General features: G+C 37.3%; 1 protein-coding gene across 2 annotated transcripts; it reads left to right on the top strand.

Moving 5' to 3' along the window:
• Positions 1 to 371: 371 nt before the first annotated feature.
• Positions 372 to 12,961, top strand: dnajc12 (DnaJ (Hsp40) homolog, subfamily C, member 12). Of its 2 annotated transcripts, none has more exons than XM_027165894.2 (6): positions 372 to 518; positions 673 to 776; positions 11,837 to 11,915; positions 12,081 to 12,220; positions 12,368 to 12,509; positions 12,627 to 12,961. In XM_027165894.2, exons 2-6 carry the CDS (start codon positions 699 to 701, stop codon positions 12,707 to 12,709), a joined length of 522 nt encoding a protein of 173 aa, XP_027021695.1. In that variant the 5' UTR covers positions 372 to 518; positions 673 to 698; the 3' UTR covers positions 12,710 to 12,961. The 2 variants fall into 2 exon arrangements, with proteins under 2 accessions (XP_027021695.1, XP_027021696.1); XM_027165895.2 differs by lacking the exon at positions 372 to 518 and adding an exon at positions 10,619 to 10,816.
• The last annotated feature ends 1,055 nt before the right edge of the window (positions 12,962 to 14,016 follow it).

Below are 14,016 nucleotides of genomic sequence, written 5' to 3' on the forward strand. Positions count from 1 at the left end.
GTTTGTGTATGTAATCCAAAAGGTCTCTTATGCACACCAGCTTATCTCAGTATGTCAATGTTCAGGCAATATAGAACTATATAAATGTTGTTTCCTATGATATTTATGATGTCACTCCATTGTTCGCCATGAAATATGGATTAAAATGATAATGTCCTGTGTCATTTTATTTAATTACTAGGTGACCTCGTTTAGTTCACCTACACACATTCATGTTCACGTTAATAAACTATTTAATAAACATTAAATAAATGACTGCCACAATGTATAAATCTACTACACCATCAGCCCCATATTCTCTCTGTCTTAATTTCATCAAAGAAAAAAAAACAGGAAACAAAAACCAAACAAAAGCACAACAAAACAAAAAACAAAAAAATTGAGTGTACAGCTACAGTATATGACCCTTTAGTCTTTCCATAGTCGCTGCTCCGCCTCAGAGTCAAACGACAACCCAGAAAGTTCTGAGTTCTGATCCCGAGACCGCAGTAACAGCTTTGACCAGTACCAGTTGTGAGGTGAGCAAGATAAACGAGTTAATTAGCTAATTGACGATAGCTTGCTTTATACAGACCCGTTTATATTTCCACTACGTACATATAAAAAAATAATGATAATGCTCTGCTGCAAACCTACTGGAGATAAATCTATGTTGTTTTTGTGTTATGAAAGGACCGCTGAGGCTGATTCCACAAAAAATGGAAACTATAATAAATTGTAAAACAGAACATCTGGAAGATTATTACGGCTTACTTGGGTGCGATGAGCTGTCAACGGTAAGATTTCTGTTTTTGTCAACATAGATAAAGCCTGAGTATAATAATCTGTGCCCTATCATTACACTCGACTGATTACGCAGGGTTGATTATCGAGGAAAACTAAACACCGGTGTCTTAAATATCGGTATTATTGTTGTATCCAAATAACAATAGGCTACGGTTATCTGCGTCATCTGGTTAAGACCTAGAATTTCACGTTGCATGGCATCTATTACAAAATAACATATTATTTATTCTCGTTTTACACTATTATAGCAAAGCTGTAATGATACATTCTATATAATTGTAATTATATAAATATAATATACGGGTGTGTGTGTGTGTGTGTGTGTGTGTGTGTGTGTGTGTGTGTGTGTGTGTGTGTGTGTGTGTGCGTGCGTGCAAGAAACAGCTGTTGGTCACGTTGCATATTGTGAACAGACCAAATTTCATGACTTTATGCACAACTCCATTGTACTCCAACATACTAGTTGTAGAATGAGCGAACACTCGACCCATGAATTTGGCCTAAATTGCTGCTCTGGTGATCAAGAGAAATTTGCTCTCAACTTTACTCTCAACTAGACGAAGCACAGCTCATAATTGTACTTCAACTGCAGTTGTTAGTTTTATCGGAAATAATTATAATTGTACATTTTAAATTTTCTAAAGACATTATAAATAATACCAAATTACATTATAATGAAACCCCCCCCCCCCCCAAAAACAGAAAGTTCTCATGTGACAAATGCCAATTGATTTACAATTACAAAAAAATGTTAAAATAAAGAACTGATAAAATCTATGCAATTTCATCACCAGCAAAATTTGGTTCATATTTTATGTCTACTAAACAGACACACAGCCTGCTTTTTAATGCTTCCTTCATATATATCATTAAAACCTATTATTATTATTTCAATTTTCTCTGTTTTCAGATTACTAAAGAAAATCTGAAAAATCTAAAAATAAATGTGATTATTTTAACACATTCTTGTTTTAAAATTTGTTTTTAAGATTTGTTTGGTTAATAATTTTACAATAGCATTATTGGTATTTTCAAAATATTACTAACTTTAAGTTAAATTTTTTTCTTTTTTTATGTCAGGATTTTATAATATTTTACCGTATTTCAAGAAAAAGGAATACATGTATGATCATCATTCACAGCACCATGTAAGGCAGACTCACCTCCTGCCAACTATCAAGCATGGTTGAGGAATGATAATTTATTTGTAGTCACACAGAATGAATTAGTGCAGTGATTAAAATGGACAAATTTCCCCTTCTTCCCTGGTTTTGATTGAAGGTGTAGCTCTTGTCATGGATGAGACAATCAAGCACAACTTTAACAAGTGTGTTGAACCTATATTTCGACTTGCAGAGCTGATGAACAGGGATGTTTTGGCTCTGGTGTGCCATCTATTGAATGTACTGGATATCAGGTACATGCATGTGAGATCTTAGTATGGTGTGAACAATGCTGCTTGTGTACAGTAGTCATTGTTTCTGCACACTGTTTATGTCAAGAAATATCATGGGTTATTTTCCTATAGCAATGCAACATTTTATACTGGTAAGTCAGTGCAAGGAATAATTCATTACTGTACATATGTTACTGACAGGTCAATACAAGGTAAATAAAAGGTACATTTTATAGTAGTTTTATAATACAAAAAATCTGGAAATGAAAAATTTTCAGATGGTCAAGGCTTCGGGCCACAGGAACATAATAATGCCCATTTGGTCACACTCATTTGAATAAAGGAATACAAAATAGTGTATATGCTTTTAAAAAAAACAGCCTGCTTGGCAGTGCTTATTGTGCACAGTGTGGACCATCTGCCAAATGCTGTAAATGTAAATGTAAATATAACAAAGTTTTAGATGATGAACTTCAACAGCAATTCATAAAGTAGAGATAGTGAAACAGTATAAAATTATTGTACAGCCATCTCCAATACCACCTTGTTGAAAAGTGGTGAATATAACAGAAGCAACAGAATTAAGCAAGCAATAAACAAAACTAACAGTGCTCCCTGTCGGCCAGTTCATGTTCGATTCTATTAGGTACTAGTAGGTCCCTACCGGAACCTTCGATTCGAGTTTTATGAGGATAGCTCAATGTAAACTGTTACAAATGGCTGCTGAATTCTGATTGGGAGATGGTGGCCATGTTTTTTAGGTCATCATCAAATCCACTTGTATATTAACATGAGATATGCCACAGTTTTAAAAAACTTTATTTTGTCGGAAATTACCTCCACCCTCTGTGTATGAATATGCTCCTTCTTTTGCAAAGAATCTTGTCATTTATACATCTCCACGTTTAAATTATACTGTTTTAGTTTTCTCATTTTCCTCAATATTTTGTGCTGTCGCTTTCATTTGTTGAAGTTTTTACTTTCCTATCACAGTTACTTTTATTATTATTATTTGGGAGAGACTTTTTGTTTCTGGTCTTCAAATAGCTAGTGGAGGGAACCTTCTTAGGGTCTTTTTAATATTCCAATCATATTCAAGTCAAAGGTACGTAATCATTAAACATTCAGCTTGTCCAGTGTAAGCTGCAAGATGTTTAGCATTTCTTCCTTCGTCCTTAGCATTCATTTTATTTTGATAAGTGTATGGTAGTTAGCTCTCTGATGGGGAAGATTTTAGCTTTTGAGGTGTGCGTCCAAACGCTAGTTAGGGTTAGCGATAGCGAGAGTAGTGTAGTTTCTGTAGGGTATAATCATGATGTCTTAGGTGGAGATAGAATAGTGCTTTGAAAACAATGTGGTCTTCATAGATAATTGTAGCACTTTTGAGGGAAAGGATGGTGCACAGGAAGGTGTCAATCCCACTCTGGAAGGTGTCCATCCCATTTGAAAAGGTGCTGCTCTCATGCAACTTAAGAACCGGCCTAGTTAATCAGTGACAATCTATAGGAGCAGACAAGAAGGCTAATCTGACTGCTAGCGGCAATAAATTCACAATATAGAGACTGTGTCTGTTTCCTGAGCTAAACAAAATTCTATAAATACTCACCATTTATATGAGGTGAATGCACAGCCAGCACCTTTGATCTAAAGCTAGGACTGTTAAATATAAGATCTTTTGCACCTAAAGCACTTATTGATTATGATTGCTGATCAGAAGTTAAGTGTTTGCTGTTTAACAGAAACGTGGATAAAACCAAATGAGTTATTGAGTATTGAATGTTTGTATAAGAATATCAGCAGTTAGCACAATATAGAAACAGATTTGTATAGAGATAACAGTAGTGTACTTGTAATAAATATACATATATATATATACCAAGTAAATATATCAATTAAATCTGAATGAATATACATCTGATTAAATGTAAACAGTAAATTTGTTAATATACAATTATATCTCCAAATATATGTCAACAATTTGTAAGGTGCAAATATACATAAATATTGTAAATATATGTAAATATTCTGTATGGAGTGATTTTGTAAAGAAAAATTAATAATTTGTTTCCTACGTAAAAACCGTGACATAATTCAAATGCAAATGCAAAACTGACTTTTACGATTGATGTGATTGGTGAAGTTGTTGAGGACATTCATGATACTCACACAACAGGCCAAAGACTACTGAAGACTACTCATACTGAAAATAAGTGAGTTTGTGACCTTAACAAATAGCAACATTAAAAAAGTTGTTTTCACCAAACTCAGTAAAGTGAATAAAAGCCTTTCTGTCTGTATTTTGTGATGTCTGTTCCAGAGTTGCAGCAGCCTCTCACAGCAGCTGGGAGATTGGTTTGTCATTACACTGTTTTTTTTTATTTTTATTTTAAAGAATCATAACATCAGTCAGAAGTATACTGAATAAACAAGTGAAATACAGAAACAAGAATATATAAATTTTATAAATTTTATTTGGCAAAATATAACAAATAACTAAAGCAAAAATGTCTAAACTGATCAAATCTGTTTACAAAATAATACTTGCAAGGATAATACTTATAGATGAACTTATAGGAAAATTTTTTAGTGATTAAGTATTCATGGGGAAGTTTCCAAATTTTTCTCCACAAAAGGTGAGCAATAAAACCATTCCAAAATGAAATAATGGAAGGGCTGGAGAAAATATCCCTTTAAAACAGAGCCAGAATAGAGTGATTATTGATTTTTATAGGGGAATGGGAGAAACAAATGCAACAAATTTCAGTATCAGCAGGATTCAAGGAGTACTCAGGAAGCTGAGGACAGGTATTTTTAAGAAGCATCTTTAGACCAGAGGGAATAGCATCCATAACCACAGCATAGTCTTTATGAGACACTTGAATACTATATGTAGACTGAAATTCAGAATAGATTGCACATATTATGTTCAGGACGACTGTGAACGACGTCACTTTAAGATACAAACACACCCCATAATATAATCCCACTCCCAACAATGATTGACACGTTTACGTGCAGACATTGGAAACACAAATGCAAAAGTATTTGTGATTGCATTTGTGTTGTAGCAGGATCCGTATGCAAAATAGGTATTGAAGTAGCAAATGGGGAATTGCTATTGAGATTAAACTATGGCAGGGTCGTAACTCAAAAGATAGAAAATTCAATTGCAAATGTACTTTGCTTTTCCATTTGATATTTGGCATAGACTGTGTGCCTTCACTTAAACCAGAGGTCGGCAACCTTAAACACTCAAAGAGCCATTTGAACCCGTTTCCCCACAGAAAAAAAAAACACAGGGAAACACAAAACCCTTTTGACATCTAAAATGAAGATAACACTGCATATATCATTTTTTACCTTTATGGAAAGTATAGAAAAAACTGTAGTGTGTTGCATTTATGAAATCAGTGAACTGCTACCGAGTAAACAAAATTTTATTTCTGCAGGCAAACAAAAATATTTTGAACAGTTTGAACAATCTTTGTATTCATGACATCAAAATGAATTGAATGAAATTTTCAATTTTGCAAGTCGGCAGTTATGATGCATATTTTGAGCAACAAAAAAATTAAACATGGCTTATTTTAATGTTACAAGAGCATCATAATCTTAGAGTTTTGATTTTTTTTAAAAAAGTAACTAAAATAAAATAAATTTAAATTAAATATTTATTTTCCAAATCTACAGGGAGCCGCAGCAGAGGGATGAAAGAGCCACTTGCGGCTCCGGAGCCGCGGGTTGCCGACCCCTGACTTAAATGGAAATGCAAACGGTTTGCATTTGCATTTGATTTATGTCACAGTTTTTACAATGACAAGTAGGAAATGCAATTGCAAAAAAATCATATATAATTTGCAATTCCTTTTTAATTTTGTCTGCAAAATCACTACATAATTAGTTCTGAGCATAAAGGCATTTGTAAGGTACAAGACAGATAGAGTGGCAACAATATGACAGTAGTGCAAAAAGAATGTAATTTGTGAAAGTGCAACAGTGTCAGATTTGAAGAATTTGTACATGTAACTTTTTTAAATAGGGGTTTGTAACTAAATCCATGTTTGCAGAGAGTATAAAGTGTCTTATGTGCAATAAAGAAGTGTGGGGTGAGCTGTTTGAAAGTCTTGTGGAGCAAGCCTGGAGCCTCTGGTACCTTTTCCCTGAAGGCAGCTAGCTGTAGAAGATGTTTCACAGGTGGGTAAGGAGAGCGATACCGATGAGCTTGCTGGCTGCATTCACTATGCGCTGCAGAGTCTTTCAAAAGTAGGCAGTGCAGCCTCCGTACAACACAGAGATGCAGCTGGTGAGGATGCTCTCAATGGTGCCCCGGGAGAAGGAGCACATGATGCAAGGTGGGACTTGTGCTTTCCTCAGTTTGTGGAGGAATTAGAGGCGTGACTGAGCTTTCTTGGCCAGCGATGTGGTGTTTGCCATTCAGGAGAGGTCCTCGGAGATATGGAACTTTGTGCTGCTCACCCTCTTCACTGTAGCACCATTGAGGAAGAGATTATTGTCATTACACCACTGGACCAGTTAGCTCACCTCGCTCCAGTTATTTGCCTCATCGTTGTTGGCGATGAGGCCCAGCAACGAGACCAAATGGTTATAAAAATATACAGGTGCATCTCAATAAAATAGAATGTTGTGGAAAAGTTAATTTATTTCATAATTTCAACTCAGTGAAACTTGTGTATTATATAAATTCACTACACACATACTGAAGTAGTTTAAGTCTTTGTTACTTTTAATTGTGATGATTTTGACTCACATTTAACAAAAACCTACCAATTCAATTAAACCCACCAATCTCAAAATCTTCATAAGACCAATAAAAAAACATTTTTAGAGAATTGTTGGCCTTCTGGAAAGTATGTTAATTTACTGTATATGTACTCAATACCTGGTTGGGGCTCCTTTTGCTTTAATTACTGCCTCCATTTACATTTACATTTACAGCATTTGGCAGACGCCCTTATCCAGAGCGACGTACATAAGTGCTTAAATCTCTAACATTGAATACATTAATGCTGGTTCACTAGGTTACATACTTAAGATACCATGAGTTTAAAACATTTGTTCAAAGTTACAATGAAAAAGTGTCAAAAGGTTTTTTTTTGGATCGGATGGATCGCAGCAGCGGGGTGGTATGAGAGAACTTTGGCAGGTTGGAAACAAGCCGGGCAGCTGCATTTTGGTTCATTTGCAGAGGACGGATTGCGTTCATAGGTAGACCTACCAGCAGTGCATTGCAGTAATCCAGTCTAGAAATGACAAGAGACTGAACAAGTACCTGAGCAGTCTGTGTGGACAAAAATGGCCGAATCCTTCTAATGTTGTAGAGAAGAAACCGACATGAGCGAGTCACATTAGCAACATGAGAGGAAAAGGATAGTTGATTGTCCATGTTTACCCCAAGGTTGCGAGCTGTGGCTGAAGGGAAGATCAGATCGTTGTGCAAGGATATAGCAAAATCATGACCTGGGGATGAATCACCTGGGATGAACAGCAGTTCAGTTTTTCTAGGATTGAGCTTTAACTGATGAGCAGTCATCCATGATGAAATTTCTGCCAGACATGCTGAGATCCGGTCAGAAGCTGTGGCATCTGAGGGTGGGAAAGAGAAAGTAAGTTGTGTATCATCAGCATAGCAGTGGTAAGAGAACCCATGTGATGAAATAACTTCACCAAGAGAGTGAGTATACAGGGAGAAAAGAAGAGGACCAAGTACTGAGTCCTGTGGGACACCAGTAGAGAGTCTGCGTGGAGCAGATGTCACTCCCCTCCATGTTACCTGATATGAGCGTCCTTCCAGGTAGGAGGCAAACCATTTCCAAGCTGATCTGCAAATCCCAAGACTCTTGAGGGTGGATAAGAGAGTCTTGTAGTTGACCGTATCAAACGCTGCTGAAAGGTCAAGGAGGATAAGGATGGATGACAGTTTGGCTGTTCTAGCAGCATGTAGCTTCTCAGAGACATCCAAAAGGGCTGTCTCTGTAGAGTGTGCTGCTTTAAAGCCAGACAGGTTGGGGTCTTGGAGGTTGTTCTGTGAGAGATAGACAGACAGTTGATTATAGACAATACATTCAAGAATTTTTGAAAGAAATGAGAGAAGTGATACCGGTCTGTAGTTACTGATGTCTGATGGATCCAGAGCAGGTTTCTTTAGGATGGGAATAACCCTTGCTCTCTTGAAAGTAGTTGGTACCTGACCAGATGCTATGGATCTATTGACGATAGTGGAAATGAAGGGCAAAATGTCTTGCGAGATGGTCTGGAGCATAATGGTAGGGATCGGATCCAATGGGCAGGTGGTAGGATTGCAGGACTGGATGAGTTGTAAAATCTCTTCTGCTGCCACAGTTGAGAAATGGGACAACGAAAGTGTAGGGGAATCCATACTCTGAGATGTAAGTGCAGTCGGGGCTGAAGTGAAGGTCCGGCAGATTTCCTCAATCTTCTCCTGGTAGAAAGAAGCAAAGTCTTCTGCAGTCAGGGAGGATGAAGAAGGTGGAGCCGTGCGGTTGAGCAGAGAAGAGATGATGTTGTGGAATTTCCGAGGATCATGTGAGGAAGCTTCAAGCTTTTCCTTGTAGAAGGAAGTCTTGGCAGAAGTCACATCTGAGGAGAACTTGACAAGAAGTGTTCGGTAAAAATCAAGATCTGCATCAAGTTGTGATTTCTTCCACTTTCTCTCTGATGATCTTAGCTCTCCTCGATTGTTGCGCAGCACATCTGAAAGCCAAGGAGCAGAACAAGAAGTTTTTTTTTGGGTTTAGTGAACATAGGGCAGAGGAAGTCCATAGTTGAGGAAAGAGATGAGAGGAAAGTATCTGTGGCTGAGTCCAAGAGTAGTGAGGAAAAAGACTCAGGATCAGGAAGGGAAGAAAGAGTGCCAGAAGCTACAGATGAAGGGGAGACAGAGTGAAGGTTGCGGCGGGTAAGAGCGAGGGGGTGAGAGGTAGTTTTAGGTAGGATAGATAGAGTGATGTTGAAGGATACCAGGTGATGATCAGAGATGTGTAGAGGGGTAGCAGTCACGTCTGTAGCTGGAGAAGGACGGGTGAAAACCAGGTCCAGGACATTGCCTCCTTTGTGTGTGGGGATGTAGCTGTTGAGTGTGAGAGTGAATGAGTCGAGAAGAGACAGGAGGGAAGAAGAATGTAACTTGTCAGAGGGGAGGTTGAAGTCACCAAGCACTGTCAGGGGGGAGCTATCGGAAGGAAAAGCACTAAGCAGTGAGTCCATTTCTTCCAGGAAGTCTCCTAGGGGACCAGGAGGGCGATAGACAACAATGATAACAAGTTTGATTGGAGAGGTAACTGAAATGGCATGGAATTCAAAAGAAGAGATGGTTAAATGAGAGAAGAGTAGAGGTGTAAAGCACCATTTCTTTGACAACAATAAACCTGTACCATCACCCCTGCCTGTTTCTCGTATTCGGGAGGTGATCAGTCTGTGGCACTGCTGAGGTGGTATAAAAGCCCAGGTTTCTTTGACAATGGCCTTCAGCTCATTTGCATTTTTTGGTCTCTTCATTCTCATTTTCCTCTTGACAATACCCCATAGACTCTCTATTTGGTTCAGGTCTGGTGAGTTTGATCAGCAGTCTTCCCCATGATTATGTAGCCTAGTGAACCAAATGTAGAGACCATTTTGATGGCTCAGGAAACCTTTGCAGGTGTTTGGAGTTGATTAGCTGATTGGCATGTCACCATATTCTATTTTCTTTAGATAGTGAATTGGTGGGTTTTTGTTCAATGTGAGCCAAAATCATCACAATTAAAAGTACCAAAGACTTAAACTACTTCAGCCTGTGTGTACCAAATTTAAAAAATACACAAGTTTCACTATTGTTCACTATTGTAAATTTCACTACATCAGCCACACCTAACAGTCAGGGGAGGGGATCTTGCAGTTATTTATACTGATAATCTAAGAACCACGCAAAATTGAGACATACACTGCATCTGGAAAGTATTCACAGCGCTTCAAATTTTCCACATTTTGTTATATTACAGCCATTCCAAAAAGGATTAAATTAATTATTTTCCTCAAAATTCTACAAACAATACCCCATAATGACAGGGTAAAAGGAGTTTGTGTGAAATCTTTGAAAAACACACACACACAAAAATCATGTACATAATTATTCACAGCCTTTGCTCAGTACTTTGTTGAAGCACCTTTGGCAGCAATTACAGTCTCAAGTTATTTTGAGTAGCTTGGCACACCAATTTTTTGGCGGTTTCTCCCATTCTTCTTTGCAGGACCTCTCAAGCTCCATCAGGTTGGATGGGGAGCATCAGTACACAGCCATTTTCAGATCTCTTCAGAGATGTTCAATCAGGTTCAAGTCTGGGCTCTGGCTGGGCCACACAAGGACATGCTCAGGGTTGTCCTGTAGCCACTGATTTGTTATCTTGTCTGTGTGCTTAGTGTTATTGTCCTTTTGGAAGATGAACCTTCGCCCCAGTCTGAGGTCCAGAGTGCTCTGGAGTAGGTTTTCATCAAGGACATTGCTGCATTCATCTTTTCCTCGATCCTGACTAGTCTCCCAGTTCCTGCGACTGAAAAACATCCACACAGCATGATGTTGCCACCACCATGCTTCACTGTAGGGATGGTATTGGCCAGGTGATGAGCATTGCCTGGTTTCCTTCATACAGTACATAACACTTGCTATTCAGGCCAAAAAGTTCAATCTTTGTTTCACCAGACCAAGAATGTTGCTTCTCATGGTCTGAGAGTCCTTCGGGTGCCTTTTGGCAAACTCCAGGTGGGCCATCATGTGCCTTTTACTGAGGAGTAGCTTCCATCTGGCCATTCTACCATACAGGCCTGACTGGTTGAGTGCTGCAGAGATGGTTGTTCTTCTCGAAGCTTCTCCTCTCTCCACAGAGAAAAGCTGGAGCTTTGTTACTAACATAGTTATTAATATTTAAACACAGCCTATGCCTACCAGTTTAGCTCATACACACTTAATTTTTTAAATCTAAATAAATAAACAGATATGGCACTAGGTTTACATTAGCCTGTTTAGTCTACTAACATCTGTGCAAATGTTTTTTTTTTGCCAAAAAGATATTATGCAACTTTATATTAGATATTCAGTCATTGTCTATTTCTGTCAGGACCACTTGTCAAATGAGAGTTGATTGGATGATAGCATAAAGTTAGTGTTGGCGGTATGGTTCTGTTCTGTTGGTCATGCATAGAGGTTTTTTTTTTGCAACTAAATGAATAAATGGGTAAATAAATAATTAAATAATTAGAGAGAGAGAGAGAGAGAGAGAGAGAGAGAGAGAGAGAGAGAGAGAGAAAATAAGTGGAGATTTAAGACGTAAACTGGTACAACAAACATGGGTTCCGGCATGGTGGAGTCGGGGTTGGAGGAGGGAGTTTAAGTCGCAGCAGCAGCGACGCGCTAGAAAGCGGCTCAATGAATGGGAATTTAAATGGTAGGGTAATAAGGATGACGTAACCAGATTGGTGCACGTCGTGGACTGCTGATTAACAGCTGATGCACGCTTGACGACGTGGCCTGCCAGAACTAACGCAAAGCTTAATTTTTAATCACCATTTATCACCATATCACCATTTTGACCATGTTTGACAAGCTGTTTATTTATGTCCTGTTCTTTACATATCCATTAGACTGAACAAATTATGGCAGAGTATAAAGTGAGAGCCCTGTCTTGCCACCCTGACAAACAACCAGAAAATCCTGAAGCAGGTAAGCAAACAAATTAAAAATTAAACTACTAATATGCACAATATGCAGTTAAAGACAAAAAATACTTAAATAAATTCCAAAGGATTTTTTGGGGGATTTTTACAATTTGCACAGTATTTATAAAAACATAACACTGTTGTTTGCATTTCTTACATTTTTGTGCAGCACAAGACTTTCAAAAATTACAACAGGCCAAAGAAATTCTCACAGATGAGACCAAAAGAAAAAAATATGACTACTGGTTGAGAAGTGGCATCACTGTGCCATTCAGTGAATTCCAGGCCTTGAGTGATACAGTTAAAATGGTATGTGCAATTTTTATATAGGACATTGTGATAGAATATTTCAGTATAATTTTTCCTTTTTCTTATACGCTGTAAGGAAGGGATTACAAGTTAAATATGTAGGCAAATAAATACAGCATTTACATTTTGTTTGTTTCCTTCAATTAGTCAATGCATTGGGCCCTTAAAAACAAAAAGGAGCCAATGCTAGAATCAGCAAAAGACAGAGATGAATTCCAAGCTGGTCATTCAGAAACACCAAAAGAAGTTCCAAAAGAGGGGATAACATCTATTGAAGAACTTTCTTCAAGTAATTTTTACAATTACAGTAAAATTATCAGTCATTACCATTATCATTGGTGGTAGCATGGTATTAAATATCTACTTTCTTGTTATGTTCCTGATAATATTGATCTGTTTCCCTCAGGTGGTTATTGGCTTCATGGCTTTCGACGTACATGTGGTACTCCTTCAAGCCTCTTGGAAAAGTTTAGAAATTATCAAATATGAAGAAATATAGGCTATAAACTTTAAACCATATATTACAATAATTTTGTGAATTGTTTAATTGTATGGATTAAAGCATTGCAATTTCAGTCAGTGGAGTTATTATACTTAATTTTCATTGTCTACCTTAAAGAAGGTTACAAGATATTAAGTCAGTATTATTGAAAATGTCTGAGATTCATGTTTAGTGTAATATTGTATGGTGGTCATTTACATTGTTTTTTTATTGTGTAATAAACCATTTTTATTTCCTCATCTGCCATAATTCTATAGTCCATATATTATTATGCTAGCGGATAGGTATATATTTCTGAAAATGCCTAAGATTGTTGTTTTGCCTTGTCACGTAATGAAGAGTTACAATGTTACATATTCCATGTAACATTGCTTGTACAAAGTAGTAATACAGAGAAGAAGAATTTGTTAAAAGTGCTACAGTGATGTTTGCTATCCTTTTTCCTAAAAGTAAAATTTGTGACATTTCAGCCATTCAGCCGTCATGTCACACTGCTAATCAGAAAATGTTGGACATTAACAACTCAAATTGAAACACATATATAGTCAGATCTTGAGAAATGCTGGTATTTCAGTATTGTTTTAAATAATTCTTGTTATGTTCAAGCCTGTCTGTGTTAGAATACCCCAGTTAAAAACTGCTGGACATTTTACAGTTGAAATCTCAGTTAACCCCAGTTAAAAACTGCTGGACATTTTACAGTTGAAAATTTGATCTGAAATCAAGCACTAATTATTAAACCTAACTGCAAAAGCCACAAACAAAGTGCATGCCTTACTTGGATCTGAGAATGACCTCATACTGTAGATCTGTGTAAAGCTAATGGCCATTTTCCAGATTTTTGGAGATTTCACTGTAGATCCATCAAAATCACTTGATCTCTAAAAAGCTCAACTTGGACCACATCATGAAATCTGTGCTGTAACTTGTCAAATTTCTGCACACCCATGCTCACAATCACAGACAGTTATAGGTGAACTTCTAGGTAAACTATATCCAAATCGTCCAAATGATCTGTTTCTTCATTGCACTGTAAGATGGCTTTCAAGAGGTAGTCAGGTGAATCTGTTTCTTGCAGAGAAAAATAAGGACTATCTTGAACTGCATGATCCCTAGTGGGATTTTGCATTCATTTTTGGATTACTATACATGGAAATTAAAGATGAAGCCTGAATTGCCTACTTGTTAATGACAAGAGAAGCAGCAGACAATACAAAAGTGCAAGACTGCATGGTACAGTATGCCACACTGATTGAAAATCTCCAGCAGAGTTTTAAGGACAGATTGAACTACA

The sequence above is a fragment of the Tachysurus fulvidraco genome, chromosome 4 (assembly GCF_022655615.1).
Source record: "Tachysurus fulvidraco isolate hzauxx_2018 chromosome 4, HZAU_PFXX_2.0, whole genome shotgun sequence".
Classification (NCBI taxonomy): Eukaryota; Metazoa; Chordata; class Actinopteri; order Siluriformes; family Bagridae; genus Tachysurus; species Tachysurus fulvidraco.

Coding starts and splice junctions, on each gene's coding strand:
- dnajc12 (XM_027165894.2), top strand. CDS start 699: ATGGAAACTATAATAAATTGTAAAACAGAACATCTGGAAGATTATTAC. Junction 11,916..12,080: donor ACCAGAAAATCCTGAAGCAG/GTAAGCAAACAA, acceptor ATTTTTGTGCAG/CACAAGACTTTCAAAAATTA. Junction 12,221..12,367: donor TGAGTGATACAGTTAAAATG/GTATGTGCAATT, acceptor TCCTTCAATTAG/TCAATGCATTGGGCCCTTAA.